Source organism: Argopecten irradians, chromosome 11 (genome assembly GCF_041381155.1).
Source record: "Argopecten irradians isolate NY chromosome 11, Ai_NY, whole genome shotgun sequence".
Taxonomy (NCBI): Eukaryota; Metazoa; Mollusca; class Bivalvia; order Pectinida; family Pectinidae; genus Argopecten; species Argopecten irradians.
In genome coordinates this window covers 9,466,406-9,492,405 of record NC_091144.1, presented here as the reverse complement: position 1 = coordinate 9,492,405, position 26,000 = coordinate 9,466,406, and the positions used below count along the sequence as shown (strand labels likewise).

Here is a 26,000-nt window from a genome sequence, read left to right as displayed (position 1 = left end):
TGCTTGGATGAAGGGCTACCAAGTTTGTTCAAATGAATGACCTTAACCTTCATTCAAGGTCACAGGGGTCAAAAAGGCTAAAATATTTAAACGACTTCTTCTCAAGAACCAGAAGGCCCAGGGTACTGATATTTGGCCTGAAGGATGCTGGGATGAAGGGCTACTAAGTTTTTTCAAATAAATGACCTTGACCTTCATTCAAGGTCACAGGGGTCAAATAGGCTAAAATCATTTAAACAAATTCTTGTGAATAACTAAGAGGCCTAGAGACCTGATATTAGGCCTGTGGCATGCTGGGATAAAGGGCTACCAAGTTTGTTCAAATGAATGACCTTGATCTTCATTCAAGGTCACAGGGGTCAAATAGGCTAAAATCTTTAAATGACTTCTTCTTAAGAACCAGAAGGCCCAGGGTACTGATATTGGGCATGTAGCATGCTGGGATGAAGGGCTACCAAGTTTGTTCAAATAAGTGACCTTGACCTTCATTTAAGGTCACAGGGGTCAAATAGGCTAAAATCTTTAAACAACTTCTTCTCAAGAACCAGAAGGCCCAGGGTACTGATATTTGGCCTGAAGGATGCTGGGATGAAGGGCTACTAAGTTTTTTTCAAATAAATGACCTTGACCTTCATTCAAGGTCACAGGGGTCAAATAGGCTAAAATCATTTAAACAAATTCTTGTGAATAACTAAGAGGCCTAGAGACCTGATATTGGGCATGTAGCATGCTTGGATGAAGGGCTACCAAGTTTGTTCAAATGAATTACCTTGACCTTCAATCAAGGTCACAGAGGTCAAATAGGCTAAAATCTTTAAACGACTATGTTGTATTGTACTAATAGTCAGATGACCGTTAAGGCCCATGGGCCTCTTGTTAGCTCACCTGGTCCGAAGGACCGAGGTGAGCTTATGGGATACCGCAGCGTCCGGCGTCCATCGTCCGGTGTCCGGCGTCCGGCAACAATCGACTTCTTCTCCATAACCGCTGCTCGGATTTTAACAAAAATTTGACTGGTAGCATCCTTATGGGCTACTAACTGAAAATTGTACAAATGATGGGGCTGATCCCCCGGGGGCCTGAGGGGCGGGGCCAAAAGGGGTCAATTTGGCTATTTCCATATAAACGACTTCTTCTCTGAAACCAAGCATGGGATAGCACCCATAATGCAATGGTAGCATCCTTATAGGGTGGGGATTCAAAATTGTACAAATGATGGGGCTGACCCCCTTGGGGCCTGAGGGGCGGGGTCAAAAGGGGTCAATTTGGCTATTTCCATATAAACGACTTCTTCTCTGAAACTAAGCATGGAATAGCACTCATAATGCAATGGTAGTATCGTTATAGGGTGGGGATTCAAAATTGTACAAATGATGGGGCTGACCCCGGGGGGGCCTGAGGGGCGGAGTCAAAAGGGGTCAATTTGGCTATTTCCATATAAATGACTTCTTCTCTGAAACCAAGCATAGGATAGCACCCATAATGCAATGGTAGCATCCTTATAGGGTGGGGAGTCAAAATTGTACAAATGATGGGGCTGACCTCCCGGGGGCCTGAGGGGCGGGGTCAAAAGGGGCCAATTTGGCTATTTCCATATAAACGACTTCTTCTCTGAAACTAAGCATGGTATAGCACCCATAATGCAATGGTAGCATCCTTATAGGGTTTTGATTAAAAATTGTGCAAATGATATGGCTGACCCCCCTAGGGGGCTTGAGGGGCAGGGTCAAAAGGGGTCAATTTGGCTTTTTCCATATAAATGACTTCTTCTCTGCAACTAAGCGTGGTATAGCACCAATAATGCAATGGTAGCATCCTTATAGGGTGGGGATTCCAAATTGTACAAATGATGGGGCTGACCCCCTTGGGGCCTGAGGGGCGGGGTCAAAAGGGGTCAATTTGGCTATTTCCATATAAACGACTTCTTCTCTGAAACTAAGCATGGAATAGCACTCATAATGCAATGGTAGTATCGTTATAGGGTGGGGATTCAAAATTGTACAAATGATGGGGCTGACCCCGGGGGGCCTGAGGGGCAGAGTCAAAAGGGGTCAATTTGGCTATTTCCATATAAACGACTTCTTCTCTGAAACCAAGCATAGGAGAGCACCCATAATGCAATGGTAGCATCCTTATAGGGTGGGGAGTCAAAATTGTACAAATGATGGGGCTGACCTCCCGGGGGCCTGAGGGGCGGGGTCAAAAGGGGCCAATTTGGCTATTTCCATATAAACGACTTCTTCTCTGAAACTAAGCATGGTATAGCACCCATAATGCAATGGTAGCATCCTTATAGGGTTTGGATTAAAAATTGTGCAAATGATATGGCTGACCCCCCTAGGGGGCTTGAGGGGCAGGGTCAAAAGGGGTCAATTTGGCTTTTTCCATATAAATGACTTCTTCTCTGCAACTAAGCGTGGTATAGCACCAATAATGCAATGGTAGCATCCTTATAGGGTGGGGATTCCAAATTGTGCAAATGATGGGGCTGATCCCCCAGGGGCCTGAGGGGCGGGGTCAAAAGGGGCCAATTTGGCTATTTCCATATAAACGACTTCTCTGAAACTAAGCATGGTATAGCACCCATAGTACAATGGTAGCATCCTTATAGTGTGGGGATTCAAAATTGTGCAAATGATAGGGCTGACCCCCCGGGGCCTGAGGGGCGGGTCAAAAAGGGTCAATTTGGCTATTTCCATACAAATGACTTCTTCTCTGCAACTAAGCATGGTATAGCACCCATAATACAATGGTAGCATCCTTATAGGGTGGGATTCCAAATTGTGCAAATGATAGGGCTGACCTCCCGGGGCCTGAGGGGTGGGGTCAAAAGTGGTCAATTTCCATATAAATGACTTTATCTCTGCAACTTAACATGGGATTACGCTCATAATGCAATGGTTACATCCTTATAGGGTTTGGATTCAAAATTTTGCAAATGATGGGGGCTGACCCCCCGGGGCCTGAAAGGTGGGGTCAAAAGGGGTTAATTTAGCTATTTCCATATAAACGACTTCTTCTTTGCAACTAAGAATGGAAGAGTTATTCTAATCAATGGTAGAAATTGTACAAATGAGATTAGACTTTTTAAAGAACTATAAATGAAAATTAGCCACAGAAAATATCTCAAAAGAAATTCTGGATTTTAGCTCCTTTTGATGTTATCAGAGCCTTTTTCTATAGTTTTGATATAAGTATTATATATTTATACTTTGCATACTGGTCCTGCAAAGAAGTCATGATCTAACTGTGTGGACAACGATTTTTCAAAGCAATAAAACCGGCCTTACCTGAGCGACACAACCGATAGATTGCATATTGAGGTCTGATCAACCGACCGTGTGAAATACACACATACCTGTACTATAGTTGTCGCATGCCATGTCCTGGGGCATGTATACAGATGTGTAGGCTATAGGTACAACGGTAATTATACCCGAGATAGGTGGTGAAATTATTTAATCATGTCTATTGTTTAGATATTGAACGAAAGTCTACCACGTGCATGCAGTTTGTTTACGGTATGAAAAACAAGCAGAGCTAGTAATAAAGAGATAGTTTCGTATTCAAATCACACGGGTTTTTTTTTATTTACATATGTCCGTAAATTATCTGTATGAAGAAGCCGAAGCCATGTATTGTTTTAGAAAATGACTATGTCATATAATGACCTGCATCGACTGATCATCGTGTAATTAGACCATATAATTTGATTCTTGACGTAACCGGAAGCGATCGGCCGCGTATGTAGGTTAGTGCAGACGAGAAACATCCACAAGAACATTCACGCAACTAACTAACTAAACCTACGTTTATAAGCGGTAAACAAAATCAAGATTGTTGTAATCCATTCCTTTAAAAACGTATGATTCTCTCCTTTGTGATAACATTCACATTAACAATCAATATCGGTCGGTTTTTACGAACACTAGGCATACATGCGGTACACTAGTGTAAAAAAACGACTTCCGATCGATTAAATCCGGATCGTAATGATCGGTATTCGGTTCACTTCTCCAAACCGAACCTCTCTCTAAACCGGACGAAATTATGTGCACCGACCATGATCAGTTTCGGGAGGTTCCACTGTATCTGTCCCTTTAAATGCAACCCAAAAGATTTTTTACATGATATAGAATTAACAATAGGAAATACAATAAGACAAAGGAAAGTTTTAAAATCACATAAATGTTAAATGCTATTTTTAGCCCACCATCATCAGATGGTGGGCTATTCAAATCGCTCTGCGTCCGTGGTCCGTTGTCCGTCATCCGTCGTCCGCCCGTAAACAATGCTTGTTATCACTATTTCTTAAAAACTGTTGCAGGGATTTTGTTCAAACTTCACATGAAGGGTCCCCTTGGTCCATATTTGTGCCATACAGATTTTGAGGCTGATCGGAAAAACAAGATGGCCGCCAGGCAGCCATCTTTGATTTTGGCAGTTGAAGTTTGTTATCGATATTTCTTGAGAACTACTGAAGGAATTTTGTTCAAACTTCACATAGAGGTTACCCTTGGTCCCTATTTGTGCCATACAGATTTTGAGGCTGATAAGAAAAACAAGATGGCCGCCAGGCGGCCATCTTGGATTTTGATAGTTAAGGTTTGATATCCCCATTTCTCAAAAAGTGCTGAAGGGATCTTTCTCAAATTTAATATGTAGGTTCCCCTAGGGCCCTTGTTGTGCATATTGCATTTTTGGACCAATCGGTGAACAAGATGGCCGCCAGGCCGCCATCTTGGATTTTGATAGTTAAAGTTTGTTATGGCTATTTCTCAGATAGTACTGAAGGGATCTGTCTCAAATTTCATATGTAGGTTCCCCTAGGGACCTAGTTGTGCATATTGCATTTTGGGACTGATCGGTTAACAAGATGGCCGCCAGGCAGCCATCTTGGATTTTGTTATTCAAAGTTTGTTATCGCTATTTCTCAGAAAGTACTGAAGGGATCTGTCTCAAAATTCATATGTAGGTTCCCCTAGGGCCCTAGTTGTGCATATTGTGATTTGGGACCGATCGGTCAACAAAATTGCTGCCAGGCAGCCATCTTGGATTTTTATATTCAAAGTTTGTTATCGCTATTTCTCAGAAAGTATTGAATGGATCTTTCTCAAATTTCACATGTAGGTTCCCCTAGGGCCCTAGTTGTGCATATTGTGATTTGGGACCGATTGATCAACAAGATGGCCGCCAAGGAGTCATCTTGGATTTTGATAGTTGAAGTTTGTTACCGCTATTTCTCAAAAGGTACTGAAGCGATCTGTCTCAAATTTTATATGTAGTATGTTTGAAAAAGTTTAAAAAGTAGAGAAAAGATCCATCTTTCCTTTGTCAGATATAGATCATTCTTTGGTGGGCGCCAAGATCCCTCTGGTAATAATTTATAGTAATATTAGGGGAAAAATAGATAGAAAAAATATTAAACCATGGTGTAATTTGGTGTCCAGGAAGCAGCCAAACTCATATAGCTAGAACAATTACAATTTTCTGACGTGATAATGCCTTTTTTCCTATGTGGGTCGTAGTGGAGGTTTTTTCCTATGTGGGTCGTAGTGGAGCATTTGCAGTGAATTTGAATCACAATGGCAAATTTATCTATGTTTATGGGAGGTTTTCAATTGTTTTATTTCATAGCTGCATGAATATACTATTTTTGTTCAAAACAAACATAACAATCGTTCTGAAGATTTACCTTATCACTCACAAGACCTCAATTTCACATTTTGTAGAACATTTGAGTAATTTTCTTTTGAAAGACATTTTGCATGTAAATCAAATAATATCTGATTGTGATTTGAATCTTTTATATGTAGGAATGGGATATAAAACAGATCCAATCAAATTCATGCAAATGGGTAAATAACCTTTTGCGAAATTTTACTTTGTGGGGCCATTAGCAGGAATAGGCACCAATTGTAGCTCTAAAGACTTCGGAACAGATAAGAATGTTGTCTTAGGAGAGACAATAGTGCTGCTACCAGATAAACAGCTCGCAGCCTGATAAGCTGTTTTAAACATTTCAGGAAGTTTTATGTTTCCATGCCACCTACAGATTCTGCATTAGTGATGCTATATATATATATATATATGTATGCATCTAAATATTGTGTGTGAGCTAGGCTGTTCTGATAATAAAATTTTCTGTTTAAAACTTTTCACTCCAAGCAGACAATCTTGTACTAATGTGTCATGCATAGGAGAATTCTCATTACAAACTGCCAGAGAGATTGTAAATAACGTGTATTTTTTATGTAAAAGTGCCAGGAAAATTATCCGAAAGCAGTTTATTTTTATGCACTACACTAATTCAAGTCTGACATCTTCATGGCTAAGAGATGGAACAACATTGTGGTAGGTTTCCGGGGTGTTACTTACATGGGTAAGACATGCTATATTTCTGTATCGTAAATCTTTTACAAAATACCCTTTGGCCAATGCCTAAGTCAATCATTATGATAATCCAGAAAGTTCTGGGTCTACAGGAGTTTGATAAGAAAAAAACCCAATGCCCCTTTGTTTTCTTACAATCCCTCACTGGAAACAGATTTCTATAAAGACTCACTACCTTTCTGAAATGGCTTTTAATTTTTAAAATTGGAATGTAAAACAAGATCAATAATTTTACAGATTCGCAAAAGTTATTAACTTACCTTTTATTATAATACAATACGGATCATTGGCTTCTGAACAATTTGATTGAAATAAATCAAATGTTATTTTCATAATGCGGGTTATCTTATGTCTCCCGCCTTCGTCCTAAATACTGCACGGTAGTTGACTCATCTTAGGTCATTGGTATATATTTGCTGATGTTATTAATGTTTTTAAGAAACCTTTATGTTTCTCTCAGGAAAGGTAGTAGGCCTTTGAAGACATAAATATACAGCAATGCTGTCGGATTTAAAATCCAGTATTACATAGAGAATACATGGTTAGTATCTTACAATACAAGGTTTATTTTGGTGCGAGACTTAGGAAAGCGGAGATGACGAGGCTTTAATTGTGTATTCTGTTTATCCTGCAACCATTAAGGCATTCAAAACGAAAGTAAATTGACCGTAATTTACTTGGTTTCGTTCGCAGCGAGACGCTTCTTTGATGCGGAGATAAAGCTTCATTCACTAAACCGAATGAAAGTGTACTCCTTTTTACTGCCGTGGGAAATAAGTCAGCACATTCACAAACAGTATCCATAATTCTATTCAGTGTGATATATCACTGAAACAAAATGAAAATACTAAAAAAACAATAAATACCCATTAAATAATTAATTTACAGTACAATTACCTTTACCATGAGCCAAGAAAAAGCTGACACCACCATACAAGATTTTCGATATCGTAAAATGATGTCATTCGGTGAATGTGACGTCACGTTTTAGCGGGACTGAATGACGTTTCTGTCACCATAAGGTTCAAGTTCTGGGTCAAGTTAAAAAATGTTCCATCAGATGTGGAACAAATTCATGTAATCGTATTGAAGGATAAATCATTTCGTATTGACAGATAAAGCACAAGTTTATCCGACATCCAACTGTAGTTATCGGTCAGTATGTGGGACAGTTGCAGGATAAAATTAATTACTGGTATGTCTGGTATCTCTCTTAATTGATAATGGCAATATTTCATGTAATTCTGATATTTTAAAGAGTTTAGTAGACCAAGTATGCAAATGACTTACAATTCTAACTTATTAGAAAAGCTGCGGATTAAAAATTATCTAGAACTATTTTAAAGAAAGTTCCAAAAGATAAAAAAAAATCTCTCAGATTTCTTGTCAGTAGTGCAATTGTATTAGATACTACAAGATGAGATTGTTCTTACAGGACCTAGATAATATAATTATAGGATTGTTAATTTGGCACTTTGGCTAATTTATAAGTGTCCTGGTGAGATTTGGTTTGGAGGTGTTCCTGTCCATACGTTGGTACAAAGTCATCCAGTGCCTATGCACTTTGTCTAATCCCTTGGTTTTTACATTCAACACCTCTGAATGTTATAGACCAACCATTATATCTTAGGTGTCATACTGAAGGAAGTATTTGTGTTGACGAACATTCACCAGCTTAGACCACCTCCTTCACTCCTAATTGTTTCTCATTAGGTTTGGTAGTAATTTAAGTTAAGTTAATTGTCACACAGATTTGTTACGCAATATTTTTACTAAGCATGTGTAAAAGTTGCATGATTACTTCCCTTTTGAATACCTTTATTTAATTGAATAAACAACTGTGTATAAGTGCTTCCTCACAAAGTTTTTTGAAACCTCAAGTTCATTTATCTTGAATTTAAATCTGAATTCAGTGAATACTAAATAAAATTAATAATTTAATGTTTCCCTATTTCATTTCTTTTGCTCGTTGATTTGTGGCTTATTTGCATGCAATTGATATTTGCGTATTTGCAGAAAAAAAAAATTGCCGTAAAAACATTTCAAGCAGATTAAGGTAAAGTAGAAATTAAACATCTTAGAAAATTGTTGGAAAATACAGAATATTGGTTGGTTTACTTGTTAATTTGAGCAATAATAATTATGAAAGGTGTTGGTACCGTTGTTTGGTGTTCACTGATCAGCAAAATATAAGAAATTTAATTACACATGGATACAAGTTGGTATAGAATAATCAATTTGAAACTTTTTAAACTTTTTTCTTCTTTTCAAAATCTGTTGTTCTCCCTAGCCTCCACAAAGGAAGATTGTTCCTTTTACTGCTGGGCCTTGTCCATAATAGTTGAAGCACTTCAGAATCAATAGCAATGCTAGTTTCCTAGTTCTTAGCAGTTAAACATCCAACAGTTTTGGAGTGAGGCGACTAATTAACTGTGGCACCATGGCTCTTTTTGTTTTGGTGAGGTATACAACTATATACAATAGACAACATCATTATGTAACAACACAAACCAAAAGCAGTTTCTGTTAGACTCAATACAACCATAATAAACTAAAAGTAGTCTTATAATGTAACAGTTCTGTCGACCACTGACAACCTGTGGCAGCTCAATTTGTAGTGCACTCCGTCTAGTGTTCCGCCAGGAGTTCGAGGTTTGAATCCTGGTTTGTCCGTTCAATTTTTATTTCTGCTCGATCCTACTACAATGTAAACTTAGGGAACTAATATAAAAAAAACCAATGTACCATATCCTTATTTAATATATCATATATTCCTCTCAGTTTAGAAACTAGCATTGATTTTTAGCTCACCTGGTCCGAAGGACCGAGGTGAGCTTATGGGATACCACAGCTTCCGGCGTCCGTCGTCCGTCAACAATCGACTTCTTCTCCATAACCGCTGGTCGGATTTCAACAAAATTTGACTGGTAGCATCCTTATGGGCTACTAACTGAAAATTGTACAAATGATGGGGCTGATCCCCCGGGGGCCTGAGGGGCGGGGCCAAAAGGGGTCAATTTGGCTATTTCCATATAAACGACTTCTTCTCTGAAACCAAGCATGGGATAGCACCCATAATGCAATGGTAGCATCCTTATAGGGTGGGGATTCAAAATTGTACAAATGATGGGGCTGACCCCTGGGGGCCTGAGGGGCGGGGTCAAAAGGGGTCAATTTGGCTATTTCCATATAAACGACTTCTTCTCTAAAACTAAGCATGGTATAGCACCCATAATGCAATGGTAGCATCCTTAAAGGGTGGGGATTCCAAATTGTGCAAAAGATAGGGCTGACCCCCCGGGGGCTTGAGGGGCGGGGTCAAAAGAGGTCAATTTGGCTTTTTCCATATAAATGACTTCTTCTCTGCAACTAAGCGTGGTATAGCACCCATAATGCAATGGTAGCATCCTTATAGGGTGGGGATTCCAAATTGTGCAAATGATGGGGCTGACCCCCCGGGGCCCTGAGGGGCGGGGTCAAAAGGGGCCAATTTGGCTATTTCCATATAAACGACTTCTTCTCTGAAACTAAGCATGGTATAGCACCCATAATACAATGGTAGCATCCTTATAGTGTGGGGATTCAAAATTGTGCAAATGATAGGGCTGACCCCCCGGGGGCCTGAGGGGCGGGGTCAAAAGGGGTCAATTTGGCTATTTCCATATAAATGACTTCTTCTCTGCAACTAAGCATGGTATAGCACCCATAATGCAATGGTAGCATCCTTATAGGGTGGGAATTCCAAATTGTGCAAATGATAGGGCTGACCCCCGGGGGCCTGAGGGGCGGGGTCAAAAGTGGTCAATTTCCATATAAATGACTTTTTCTCTGCAACTTAACATGGGATTACGCTCATAATGCAATGGTTACATCCTGATAGGGTTTGGATTCAAAATTTTGCAAATGATGGGGCTGATCCCCCGGGGGCCTGAAGGGTGGGGTCAAAAGGAGTTAATTTAGCTATTTCTACATAAAAAACTTCTTCTCTGCAACTAAGAATGGAAGAGCACTTATAATGCAATGGTAGCATCCTTATAGGGTTGGGATTTGAAATTGTACAAATGATAGGGCTGACCCCCGGGGCCTTTGACGGCAATAGATGCGAGGTCAAAAAGGTCAATAAGGCTACTACTTTCACATAAATTAATTTGTCTCTGAACCGATGTATTGGATAGCATATTTGTATGGTATCAATAGCACCATTGTATGGTTGTGATTCAAAATTAAACTTTGGGAGTCAATTTTGCTTATTTTTCTAATTGTCAGAGTCTTGTGATAATTACTAACAAAAAACCAGGTGAGCGATACAGGCCCTCTGGGCCTCTTGTTGTATATGAAATAATTTCTTGTGGTTGTGTAAAAATGATGGATGAAATACTTTTTAATTTAACAGTTACAGTCAAACCATTTTACAATGTATGTAGAACTCTCAGCCAGGACCATGTCAAAAGTTTTAGTTATGTTTTTAATCAGAATATTGAAGTTCAAGAATACGTATTATAATGATGGAATAGGGGGGATTCTGTATTGTTGAGTTGGTTATGTAGAATGGTAAACTAATCGAGTCTTACATGGGTCTGTCAAGTGGACAGGGATATCTCAACCCGAGTGAAAGATTTTGGCTTGTCAACCCGAGGCTTGCTGAGGGTTGCTAGTCAAAATCTTTCACGAGGGTTGAGATATCCCTGTCCACTTGACAGACCCATGTTTGATTCTTTTTCTCCCATTCTTAGTAGAAAAGATGATAAAAATTCCAGTTGGTTTTCAGCTTTTTCATCGCGCCATTATCGCAGGAACGTCGTTATGCGTCAATATTGATGACGTCATCTACAATGCACGCTGCAGTTACGCCGCATGTATTGATGACGTCACGTTATTGTCTAGCGCGTGTGAACTGTCTTACACCCCTCTGTGTAAGATAGAGATATCTTTTCCCGAGCAAGCAAGGGATATCCCTGTGAAGTATGGTAGCCCAGTAAGTCTAGGGTTGCGAGTTAGAACCTGACCACTTCTTCACTATAATCCTGTATAGTATATAAGTCCACTTGATGTAAGTGGGAAAATCAACGCAATCATTTGAACCATCACACAATTCTTCACAGAAAACACTTCACGACAAATTTGATTTATTCTGAATGTCACACAGAAAACCAGTGCATGGTGAATTGGTCCTCAGCGGACCATTAAGTCATAGAGCTATCCACCTGTACCCGTCTGTAAGGTGGACAAACGTCAAGTTAATAAGGCTTTCTTCTCTCTTCCTGTAAGACAAGATTCTGTATTGGTCTGGAACTGGTCATTATATATAGAGGATGTTTCTTGATGAATAACAGTTATGTATATTGATTTTTGAAAATTATTGAAAATTTGATAAATTGAAATCGAAAATATAAAAAATATCAAAGTTTCCACCTCAAAAGTTGAAATATAATTTCCACGTCACAAGTTGAAATATAATTTCCACCTCACAAATTGAAATATATTTTTTAATCATTAAGACACAAGGAAAATTCTAATTATAAATTTTGATGTCTTAATTCTAGGTCAAAACTTTAGACCAACTGATACCAGTACATATTTCAATCAGTCACTTTTTTCCTGCTTTGATACTTAGTTCCACACATTGGGCACATATTTTGAGTGAAAATATCATAAGGTAATCTAATGCAAGGGTCACACACATTGAAGATAAAAAATTGATAGGAAAGATGCACGAAATATTATACTTTTTGGTTTGATTTAAAAAAAAAAATTATTCTCGCCCAAATAATATTTTCACTGTAATTAAATGCTATGTTTTGATTGGTTGAGTGAAAATACCAAAAGTGAGATTTTCACTGGGTGAACAATACCACATATTTTAACCATAAAGCCTTATATTTCGCTCTGGAAAATGCAATAAAACAGGTTATTTCTGACTGAGGACAGGATGTTACATCATAAAAACTCATCCCTGACCTTTTAGTACTGGTGATTATTAGGTCTTCTGAAACAATGTCTCCTTTATCTATCAGGACAGTCTGTAAAACTGTCTAACTATGAATCCCTCCTTTGTAAAGCAATTGTGCGACTATCATTTCAGATACCTGGTTTTGAGCCTCGAGCAATTATTTGGATGAAGTTTACCTCAAATAAATATCCCTGTCTGGTATGATATAAGGTAATAGAGATATCTCACATTGACTTAGTGTAGATATCCCTGCCTGGTATGATATAAGGTAATAGAGATATCTCACCTTCATTCAGTGTAGATATCCCTGTCTAGTATGATATAGGGTAATAGAGATATCTCACCTTGACTTAGTGTAGATATCCCTGTCTGGTATGATATAGGGTAATAGAGATATCTCACCTTCATTAAGTGTAGATATCCCTGTCTAGTATGATATAGGGTAATAGAGATATCTCACCTTCATTAGTGTAGATATCCCTGTCTGGTATGATATAGGTAATAGAGATATCTCACCTTGACTTAGTGTAGATATCCCTGTCTGGTATGATAAGGTAATAGAGATATCTCACCTTGACTTAGTGTAGATATCCCTGTCTGGTATGATATAAGGTAATAGAGATATCTCACCTTCATTAAGTGTAGATATCCCTGTCTAGTATGATATAGGGTAATAGAGATATCTCACCTTCATTAAGTGTAGATATCCCTGTCTGGTATGAGATATAGGGTAATAGAGATATCTCACTATAGTCATTCCTTGACTTAGTGTAGAGATATCCCTGTCCTTCTGGTATGATATAGGGTAATAGAGATATCTCACCTTGACTTAGTGTAGATATCCCTGTCTGGTATGATATAGGGTAATAGAGATATCTCACCTTCATTAAGTGTAGATATCCCTGTCTGGTATGATATAGGGTAATAGAGATATCTCACCTTCATTAAGTGTAGATATCCCTGTCTGTTATGATATAGGGTAATAGAGATATCTCACCTTGACTTAGTGTAGATATCCCTGTCTGGTATGATATAGGGTAATAGAGATATCTCACCTTCATTAAGTGTAGATATCCCTGTCTAGTATGATATAGGGTAATAGAGATATCTCACCTTCATTAAGTGTAGATATCCCTGTCTGTAGGTATGATATAGGGTAATAGAGATATCTCACCTTCATTAAGTGTAGATGTCCCTGTCTGGTATGATATAGGGTAATAGAGATATCTCACCTTCATTCACCTTCATTAAGTGTAGATATCCCTGTCTAGTATGATATAGGGTAATAGAGATATCTCACCTTGACTTAGTGTAGATATCCCTGTCTGGTATGATATAGGGTAATAGAGATATCTCACCTTCATCAAGTGTAGATATCCCTGTCTGGTATGATATAGGGTAATAGAGATATCTCACCTTCATTCAGTGTAGATATCCCTGTCTAGTATGATATAGGGTAATAGAGATATCTCACCTGTAGATATCCCTGTTGTATTATAGGGTAATAGAGATGTCTCACCTTCTTAGTGTAGATATCCCTGTCTATATGATATAGGGTAATAGAGATATCTCACCTTCATTAAGTGTAGATTCCCTGTCTGGTATGATATAGGGTAATAGAGATATCTCACCTTCATTAAGTGTAGATATCCCTGTCTAGTATGATATAGGGTAATAGAGATATCTCACCTTCATTAAGTGTAGATGTCCCTGTCTGGTATGATATAGGGTAATAGAGATATCTCACCTTCATTAAGTGTAAATATCCCTGTCTGTTATGATGTAGGGTAATAGAGATATCTCACCTTCATCAAGTGTAGATATCCCTGTCTAGTATGATATAGGGTAATAGAGATATCTCACCTTCATTAAGTGTAAATATCCCTGTCTGTTATGATATAGGGTAATAGAGATATCTCACCTTCATTAAGTGTAGATATCCCTGTCTGGTATGATATAGGGTAATAGAGATATCTCACCTTCATTAAGTGTAGATATCCCTGTCTGGTATGATATAGGGTAATAGAGATATCTCACCTTCATTAGTGTAGATATCCCTGTCTAGTATGATATAGGGTAATAGAGATATCTCACCTTCATTAAGTGTAGATATCCCTGTCTGTATGATATAGGGTAATAGAGATATCTCACCTTCATTAAGTGTAGATATCCCTGTCTAGTATGATATAGGGTAATAGAGATATCTCACCTTCATTAAGTGTAGATATCCCTGTCTGTATGATATAGGGTAATAGAGATATCTCACCTTCATTAAGTGTAGATATCCCTGTCTAGTATGATATAGGGTAATAGAGATATCTCACCTTCATTAAGTGTAGATATCCCTGTCTAGTATGATATAGGGTAATAGAGATATCTCACCTTCATTAAGTGTAGATATCCCTGTCTAGTATGATATAGGGTAATAGAGATATCTCACCTTCATTAAGTGTAGATATCCCTGTCTGTTATGATGTAGGGTAATAGAGATATCTCACCTTCATTAAGTGTAGATATCCCTGTCTAGTATGATATAGGGTAATAGAGATATCTCACCTTCATTAAGTGTAGATATCCCTGTCTAGTATGATATAGGGTAATAGAGATATCTCACCTTCATTAAGTGTATATCCCTGTCTAGTTATGATATAGGGTAATAGAGATATCTCACCTTCATTAAGTGTAGATATCCCTGTCTAGTATGATAATAGGGTAATAGAGATATCTCACCTTCATTAAGTGTAATATCCCTGTCTGTATGATATAGGGTAATAGAGATATCTCACCTTCATTAAGTGTAGATATCCCTGTCTAGTATGATATAGGGTAATAGAGATATCTCACCTTCATTAAGTGTAGATATCCCTGTCTGTTATGATATAGGGTAATAGAGATATCTCACCTTCATTAAGTGTAGATGTCCCTGTCTAGTATGATATAGGGTAATAGAGATATCTCACCTTCATTAAGTGTAGATATCCCTGTCTGTTATGATATAGGGTAATAGAGATATCTCACCTTCATTAAGTGTAGATATCCCTGTCTGGTATGATATAGGGTAATAGAGATATCTCACCTTCATTAAGTGTAGATGTCCCTGTCTAGTATGATATAGGGTAATAGAGATATCTCACCTTCATTAAGTGTAGATATCCCTGTCTAGTATGATATAGGGTAATAGAGATATCTCACCTTCATTCAGTGTAGATATCCCTGTCTAGTATGATATAGGGTAATAGAGATATCTCACCTTCATTAAGTGTAGATATCCCTGTCTAGTATGATATAGGGTAATAGAGATATCTCACCTTCATTAAGTGTAGATATCCCTCTGTAGTATGATGTAGGGTAATAGAGATATCTTGCCTTCATTAAGTGTAGATGTCCCTGTCTAGTATGATATAGGGTAATAGAGATACATCAGCTTGACTTAGAGTAGATATATCTGTGTATGGTTACAGTAAGATAAATTATCTGCCCCTACTACTAGTAATATACTTCTTTGACAAATAGGGACAGATATGACTCTGGGAAAATTACATGAATGTCGGTATATATATGATATATTGTATATAGGAGATTAGATATCTTATGGGTATTGCTAATTGTTATTATTCCTACACAATGACTACAGCAGTGATTATTGATGTGTACTTGCATCATACCTACACTAGACTCCTGGCACCAGCCATCTCTGCCAGCGATATTAAATATTCTATGAAGCAGTGACAGGTTGTCTCCAGCATGAACACCCCCGCAGATATTCCTTAGAGAGCGACATTAATACCAGTATACTGTCAATTTGAAGACTTGACTTGGAAGATCGTGGTGTATCAAGGATAATTCATAAAGGTAATTTGTAATTCATATTCACCATAGGATTTGGTACGATTTATCGTTGGGAACAAATTTGATCTGACAACAAGTCAAGTGTTCTGTGACCTTACTAAGTGTTATGATATTTGTGAAGGGTAGGCCTATGTATAGACTCAATAAAAAGACATGCTAAGATCACATTCCATCTTCAGTTTGAATAAGACATACAATTGTCTTGCTCCCCTAACCCACTCACTCCCCTGTCCGTAGAAGTACCCCTACCCCAAGTACCCCTACTCCGTACTCTCCTACACCTACTCCCCCTCCCCCCAGTTACTAGAAGTACCTACTCCCACCAACCCACTGCCCTGTCCATAGAAGTACCCCTCCTCCCTACCCACGCACTCCCCCTATCCCTAGAGGTAACCCCCCACCCACCCCTCCCTAAAAGTACCGCTTCAAGAAATCAGAGCTATTTTAGCTTAAAGTACTAATTTGGTTAGATCACAGATTGTTTTAAATATTTCCATAGTTTTGAGATCCGGTACAAGCCCATATTCTGCAGTAACCTCGTCCTGTTTGCAGGAATTTCATTGATAAAAGCTCATTATTGCATTGTGCCCATGTTGTTTTGCTAGTTTTTATTTAAGTAGTGAATTTGTAATTAAGTACCTGTCATCAGAGATTTCTGAAGAACAATAATTGATTATGATTCATTGTGTCAAGTTTGTTGAGTTTGAATTCAATTGTTTTTTCAATTGTCTGTTTCCAAATTTCGTTTTCAAATATCAAATGAAAGGTAGTCTAAGCTTTAAAACTTTCCAATTGTTGATAGAGTAACAAAATATTTTGGATTCCTATGCAATAATTACTGGCTTTTTACTTAATTTCAAGATCCATTCAGTATAGTCCTTTCTGGAAACAAAGTTGGATGAACTGTGTTTTAATTGCAAAGTGAACAGCTAAAAAGAATACCATTCTTTCCATGTACATTACAGTGTATAACACGTTTATGATAAACACACTTGCAATGAATCATTCCCCATCAAAGTTCTTAATATGATGTCTGTAATATGTGTATAACGAAGTATACAAAACAAAGTGATGTAGTTGGTCCCCGAAGGTTTGTTTTAATTTGTGTTTCACTTAATACATGTTTCTTTTTGTCTATCTGTCTACTTAAGGGAACAGTTTAGTCAGGGAATACATTGAAATCTTGATTTACCTAGAATATAAACCTGTTCTAATAAAAGTTGGTGTAGCTGTTTTCCCTGTGTCCACTACCTTAATAGGCTAAATGTATACAATGCAAAAACTCACTCCCCCATTACAGATTGGTTGGGCTACGTTGTAGGCTGAACCGAAATCTGCACTAATGGGGTTAAGTACTGTTTGTCTAAAACTACTCCAATCACTCTAATAGTAGTATATTGTACCTTTTTAGATGTTGGTAATGTGTGGAAAGTATATTTTGTTTATAAAAGATATCATTAGCAACTCACATGCAGGTAGCTATTGGTTACATTTGCTAACCTTCATGAGTCCGGCTCGGTTATTGGTATAACACACACATCCGACATGCTTAATCATATAGCTATATACAATCAGGAATTCCAATGCTTATATATTATTCAAGATTCTTAACAATAATGTGGAATTTGCCAATATTTTGTATTTTTGTAAAGAATGTAGAATAATAATTTTATGTAATAATTTTCTTCATGGTTATGTGACAATATTTGCTTCATTGCATTGTCCCTTTAATGTTTGTATGCAACGATTGATAGGAAGTGGATTCTATTATCAATCAAAATTCATAAGGCAAGTTACAGAACAAAGTTTTTTCCACATTTCTTTGGGAATAAAAAGAGTGAAAACCCTTAACCTTACGGAAAGAGAATTGCGGTCATTAAACTATTAGAGAGTGCTGTGAAGCAAGCATTCTTTAAATTTATCGTGGGACTAGAAAGGAACTGTTGAGGTAATTGAACTGCATCATTGGCTGTGACAGGTGTGACAACATGGATCAATACTGTGGCTTATCTGACTGTCTACCTCACACAAGGGAGTCTGTACATGTTCAAATTATTTATTTATGCCCCATCAATCCATCACCTGGGAAAACCCTATACCGCATCCTATTGTACTGGGATCTATACCAAATTTCAAAATTTGAAACTTACACATTTATATTTCATCAGCTTCAGTGCAAACCTTGATTGGACTTGGTTAAATGTGTCTTGCTTTGTTTAATATCTACCACTGAAAGCTGCCGTGAGGAAAAGACACAGATTTGTTTCAGAGATAATACATTTTAGTGTGGGTGTGATAAACTCTGACATTATTCTGGAAGTCAGAGGAGATTTTCTTTCATTTGATTTTCATGAAAATACTGCCTGCTAGATTATTGCTGAAGTTCACTTCCTGAAAATGTTAATGAAATTTGAAGCTAGGATTTTGAGAAATGAATAAAAACTGCATGTAATATCAGCTTATTCTGACCGTGTTCAGACAATATCTTGGAAATTTGCTGCATGAATCCTTGTCATCCGAGACCCATCATAGCGAACATGTCATACCAGTGTTTTTCTAAGGGATTGACGTAGTTAGTTTTAATGAAGAAATATTAATCTTTCTCCATATGAAATTGGATTGTATAATTGTCATGAAATATCTCTGAGTTTTGAACCCTACTTTTATTAAACTATTTCTCATCCAAAAATTGTATCTGCAATGACCTTGAATTCATTTATTTTCCTTAATGATAATTAAATTGTTGCCAGACTTTTGATATTTCATTAAACTTCATCAAATTTCCCCCACAACACCAACTGTGTTAGACCCCCTTCTTTCATACTCCCTGCTTAACCAAAATCATCTTTTCTTTTATTGGCCTTAATCAATTTTCTATTTGTAATTATCAATTCATTGGAGGATATAATTCATTTAAAAACAGATTTATTTATCTAAAGGCTGACAGTCAGAGCAGAACAGACCATTAACAGATATGGGATCTGAAAGAATTCATTAAAACTTTGATTAATATTCTGGTGTATCAACAAAGTGTGTTCTCCTTAAAACATTGAACTGCTGATTTTGTCATCACAAGGCACTGAATGTGGTTTCATAATTTGATAGAGAGAGAGTACATGTGATGAAAGAAATGACAGAAAAGCAGTCTTACATCAAGATTTCGCTCCTGACTGATAAATCTTGGTCAAATAGACATAAGCCATGCGTGTATTATTAATCTGCTAGAAACAAAAAGCTGAATCTCTAGCTCCCCTTGGAATGAACAAACAGAAGGCCATCCTGCATGCTAATTTTATAGTTCATCACAATCATTACATTAAGTGTTGTATTGATGATCGGCAATAATCGATTAACTACTAGATGATCCTCAACCGATCCGATAATCGATTAAAAATTTTATAATCGATTAATCGGGTAAATATTGGAACTTATTGTGATTTTAACAATTTTCCAATAAAAACACAAATTACAGTGTGAATGCCTCCATACATTTCTCCATTACAATAATTTTCACCTTTTATAGTAAAAAAAAAATTGTAAGAAAAACATTCAACATTCTCTTCACTGCTTACAATGAAGACAAAAGTAGCCATAAATTGGCAATTTGACTACAATAATGAACCGATCATTTTGTGCGATTATCAGATCGGATGGGTCATCTGATTTGAACTGATGATCGATTGTCATTTTTAGCCGATTATATAGTTCATCACAATCATTACATTAATTTGATGTATATTTAGAAGTTGTATACTGCAAGCTTACAATTATTATCCCATCCCCCAAACTCCTAAGGCCAAAAAAGACTGTTGACATTGATGAAATGTCCGCTTATAATTAGTTAATTACAGGTCTTTTTTACTTTGTTTATATATCATACTGTTTTCCTTACATGTTTTGTTATTTTTGTTTGCTGAAATATTTAGCTGCCTCTAACAGGACTTTTACAGATAACCTATTTCACTCTGACAACTTGGATACGTGCGAGTTGGAATGTCCGTAAGATTTGAACTGCAGCCATGCATCTGTCCTTCATGTGAGAAAAAAAGGCTGGGATACATTATTCTGTCCTGATAATTACAAGGAATGTGATTGGATATTACAGCCATGGTCTATTTTGCGACAGTTCCCTGTCCTTCTTGACTTATCTGAAGACTATATCTGATTGAACTATACCAAAGTATATTCCCCTGGGAATTGAGCATGTGACCAAAAATATGACGTCATAGTGAATGTCATGTGACATACTTATTCTATTATGGTCCTTTCCCTCAGGAACAGTTCTCCTATAGTCTTCGACTCGAGGACTATACATTGCCAGACAACACTATAGGAGAACAGTTCCCTCTGGAAAGGCCCTTAATAGAATATTAGTACCCTGTTATCTTGGACCCATGATTAATGATAAGTAAATCATGTGGAAGACAATACTTATACATTTACTACTGTACCTTACAGATGGTGCCAGAGTGAGGGAGACCCCGCCCAGCCCTGGGGTGGAATCTTGTCTGTAGGGCTACATCAACTTCTCCTTGTGTACCTCCACTAACCTACCACGATGGGAGCCAACAGTTCAAGTCGGAAAGATTCCTTTGATGCTCAGGGTGAAGGTAAGAACATATTTGAACGTAAATAAGTTCCATGGAAGGGGATATCTCACTATAGAAGGGGATATTGCAGCATTGACAGAGATATCCCACCATAGATGGAGATATCTCACCATGTACAGAGATATCTCACCATGGACAGAGATATCTCAACATGGACAGAGATATCTCAACATGGACAGAGATATCTCAACATGAACAGAGATATCTCAACATGGACAGAGATATCTCACCATGGACAGAGATATCTCAACATGGACAGAGATATCTCAACATGGACAGAGATATCTCACCATGAAGGGAGATATCTCACCATGGACAGAGATATCTCACCATGGAAGGGGATATCTCACCATGGATGGAGATTTCTCACCGTGGACAGAGATATCTCACCATGGACAGAGATATCTCACCATGGAAAGAAATATCTCACCATTGACAAAGATATCACACATGATGGAAGGAGATACATATTTTTGAACAAAATTTTCAACAGTACTGCAATGTTCAACATATTCAATCTGGGATTTTCAAAAATTTGGTATTGCACCATGAGCAGGAAATCACTGCGGAAAATGGGATAGTTTACCAATGATGGAGAATCTGACACCTTCAACTGGGTTATGTCAGTATGAACAGGAATATGTCACTATAAAAAGAATAGCTAAACCAAGGACGAGGAATTACCTTACAATGAACAGGGATATCTAATCATAGTCAGGGATATTTTTCATAAGTTCCATGGAAGGGGATATCTAACCATGGACGAAGATATCTTACCATGGAAGGGGATATCCCACCAAGGACGGAGATATCTCACCGTAAATAGGATATCTTAACCAAAGATGTGGAATAACCTTACAATGAACAGGGATATCTTATCATGGTTAGGGATATTTTTCTATCAGTGAGAGTTTTATAGGGATACCTTACTCTTGGTTTGGCATGGAGGTTTGGCATGGATAACTTGGTTTGGCATGGATAACTTGGTTTGGCTGAGTTAAGTGTGCAGCCTTCCTCATTTGTTCTTGGTCATTAAATTGTTTTCTTTATGGCAAAAACATTTGATTATGGTTGAAACACCAGACTCATTTTATCCTTCCAATGTGAAACGTATTGATTCTTTCCTAAAAAAAAGAAAGTCACCTGTTTGATATGAAATTTTTTTTGAAAATATGAATTAATTTAAGCAGCAAAGAAACTTTTATTATCTTGTTTCCTGGTTTCAGAAACCACCATAAAGATTAGATGGGTGTAGGCAAAGGGATTCAAATTGTATGTCCAAGATATTTATTCTCTGATATTTGTTAACAGACAAATTAGATAAAAAATGTATTACTCCACAATACATGCTCAGTGAACATCTATATATTATCTTTATGAGAAATAAATCTCACCTCTGTGTATGTTTGTAATAATTTGATATCGATGATGACTATATTCTGTTCCTGTTATCAAATGCTTATTCATAGTTTAAGGATGTGAGCTGGAAAAAAAACCCACAGCGATTTTTCTACCCTTATATTTGATTGTAACCGTGTATTCTGTGTAAAGAACAACACCCTGTAATCCTGTTTGCTTTAATATGTTTAAACGTCTGCATAGGCTTTTTGTAAAAAAGTGAATCTAGTTACTGACATAAGAACACAGCCGTCACTGACTACATTGTTACGGTGGATGATTGTGATTACTGATGTAGATTGACATATATTATGCATATCATGATGGATAGCTGTGAGTGCTGCAGTACTGCCCTTTTATTATGTCACTCATTAATAGTCTATTGTAGTGTGATGTTTTAGATAATGTTTGCCCTATGACCAGCATTACTGTTATCATATAATGGTTTGCTATTTTTTGGGTGTCCAAAACATACTGAAATGAGATGGTGTTACTATGTAACCAGCCATACTGATATGAGATGGTGTTACCCTGTGACCAGCCATACTGATATGAGATGGTGTTACCCTGTGACCAGCTATACTGATATGAGATGGTGTTACCCTGTGACCAGCCATACTGATATGAGATGGTGTTACCCTGTGACCAGCTGTACTGTTATGAGATGTTGTTACCCTGTGACCAGCTATACTGTTATGAAATGGTGTTACCCTGTGACCAGCTATACTGATATGAGATGGTGTTACCCTTTGACCAGCTGTACTGTTATGAGATCTTGTTACCCTGTGACCAGCTGTACTGTTATGAGATGGTGTTACCCTGTGACCAGCTGTACTGTTATGAGATGGTGTTACCCTGTGACCAGCTATACTGTTATGAGATGGTGTTACCCTGTGACCAGCCATACTGATATGAGATGGTGTTACCCAGTGACCAGCTATACTATTATGGGATGGTGTTACCCTGTGACCAGCCATACTGTTATGAGATGGTGTTACCATGTGACCAGCTGTACTGTTATGAGATGGTGTTACCCTGTGACCAGCCATACTGATATGAGATGGTGTTACCCTGTGACCAGCTATACTGATATGAGATGGTGTTTACCCTGTGACCAGCCATACTGATATGAGATGGTATAATCCTGTGACCAGCCATACTGATATGAGATGGTGTTACCCTGTGACAAGCTATACTGATATGAGATGGTGTTACCCTGTGACCAGCCATACTGATATGAGATGGTATAATCCTGTGACCAGCTATACTGATATGAGATGGTGTAACCCTGTGACCAGCCATACTGATATGAGATGTTGTTACCCTGTGACCAGCTATACTGATATGAGATGGTGTTACCCTGTGACCAGCCATACTTATATGAGATGGTGTTACCCTGTGACCAGCCATACTGATATGAGATGGTGTTACCCTGTGACCAGCCATACTGATATGAGATGGTGTAACTGTGACCAGCCATACTGATATGAGATGGTGTTACCCTGTGACCAGCTATACTGATATGAGATGGTGTTACCCTGTGACCAGCCATACTGATATGAGATGGTGTTACCCTGTGACCAGCTATACTGATATGAGATGGTGTTACCATGTGACCAGCCATACTGTTATGAGATGGTGTTACCCTGTGACCAGCCATACTGATATGAGATGGTGTAACCCTGTGACCAGCCATACTGATATGAGATGTTGTTACCCTGTGACCAGCTATACTGATATGAGATGGTGTAACCCTGTGACCAGCCATACTGATATGAGATGGTGTTACCCTGTGACCAGCCGTAGTGTTATGAGTTGTTGTTACCCTGTGACCAGCTATACTGATATGAGATGGTGTTACCCAGTGACCAGCTATACTGATATGAGATGGTGTAACCCTGTGACCAGCCATACTGATATGAGATGGTGTTACCCTGTGACCAGCTGTAGTGTTATGAGTTGTTGTTACCCTGTGACCAGCCATACTGATATGAGATGGTGTAACCCTGTGACCAGCCATACTGATATGAGATGTTGTTACCCTGTGACCAGCTATACTGTTATGAGATGGTGTTACCCTGTGACCAGCTATACTGTTATGAGATGGTGTTACCCTGTGACCAGCTGTACTGTTATGAGATGGTGTTACCCTGTGACCAGCTGTAGTGTTATGAGAGATGGTGTAACCCTGTGACCAGCCATACTGATATGAGTTGTTGTTACCCTGTGACCAGCCATACTGATATGAGTTGTTGTTACCCTGTGACCAGCTATACTGATATGAGATGGTGTAACCCTGTGACCAGCCATACTGATATGAGATGGTGTTACACTGTGACCAGCCATACTGTTATGAGATGGTGTTACCATGTGACCAGCTGTACTGTTATGAGATGGTGTTACCCTGTGACCAGCCACACTGATATGAGATGGTGTTACCCTGTGACCAGCCATACTGTTATGAGATGGTGTTACCCTGTGACCAGCTATACTCTTATGAGATGGTGTTACCATGTGACCAGCTGTAGTGTTATGAGATGGTGTTACCATGTGACCAGCTGTAGTATTATGAGATGGTGTTACCCTGTGACCAGCTGTACTGTTATGAGATGGTGTTACCCTGTGACCAGCCATACTGATATGAGATGGTGTAACCCTGTGACCAGCCATACTGATATGAGATGGTGTTACCCTGTGACCAGCTATACTGTTATGAGATGGTGTTACCCTGTGACCAGCTATACTGTTATGAGATGGTGTTACCCTGTGACCAGCTATACTGTTATGAGATGGTGTTACCCTGTGACCAGCTATACTGATATGAGATGGTGTTACCCTGTGACCAGCTGTACTGATATGAGTTGATGTGTTACCCTGTGACCAGTCCGCTATACTGTATATGAGAATGGTGTAACCCTGTGACCAGCTATACTGTTATGAGATGGTGTTACCCTGTGACCAGCTGTACTGTTGATGAGATGGTGTTACCCTGTGACCAGCTATACTGTTATGAGATCTTGTTACCCTGTGACCAGCTGTACTGTTATGAGATCTTGTTACCCTGTGACCAGCTGTACTGTTATGAGATCTTGTTACCCTGTGACCAGCTTACTGTTATGACCAGTGACTGTACTGTTATGAGATCTTGTTACCCTGTGACAGCTGTACTGTTATGAGATCTTGTTACCCTGTGACCAGCTGTACTGTTATGAGATCTTGTTACCCTGTGACCAGCTGTATTATGTTTAATGTTTTTCTATTCATTTTTACCCTAGATAAAGTGACTGCTAATGGAACACAGAAGGTAGTGATGCATGTCAGCTGGAGTATTTCATTTTATTTATTCTGTCTAGACAATTGTTCAATGCATTTTGCACGTATCAGATCTTTTCAGTAGGCCTGCCCATTACATGGACACAGATCGCCATACCTGCTGGAATAAATTTTCATTATTATTCGATTGGAGAAGGGAGAAATATTGCAGCAGTGAGATAAAGTTGGCCAGAGAAAGCTATGTGTTTGATGTCACATTGGAGGATTGCTGTGTTAGAAATCAATGCTTTAGTGTTTCAGGTCTGCAGTCTCCTCATACATCCTTCCCAGTAAATCTACAAGACAAACGGCACAATGTATTTAACACTGTAAATAACATTGATTACTGCATGACTGTTTTAACAAAAGTACACAGTACTACTTTAAATGTTGAAAATGACTACTGGAAATCAAGTTATATTTCATCCTTTTAGTGGGCAATATGTAACCACAAAAATAAATTGCATTAAAAACATTTCAAAATCAGG

At 38.2% G+C, this 26,000-nt stretch overlaps 1 protein-coding gene and 1 long non-coding RNA gene across 4 annotated transcripts in view; one reads left to right on the top strand and one right to left on the bottom strand.

Moving 5' to 3' along the window:
* Positions 1-26,000, top strand: part of LOC138334711 (serine/threonine-protein kinase 32B-like) — a 117,490-nt gene that overhangs the window by 10,862 nt on the left and 80,628 nt on the right. For both annotated transcript variants that reach the window (XM_069283397.1, XM_069283399.1), the window contains exon 2: positions 20,651-20,802. In XM_069283397.1, the coding sequence (XP_069139498.1) occupies positions 20,751-20,802 (52 nt within the window). In that variant the 5' untranslated portion in view covers positions 20,651-20,750. The remainder of the gene's footprint in view (positions 1-20,650; positions 20,803-26,000) is intronic.
* Positions 1-26,000, bottom strand: part of LOC138334712 (uncharacterized) — a 228,754-nt gene that overhangs the window by 146,776 nt on the left and 55,978 nt on the right. The window lies entirely within an intron of this gene.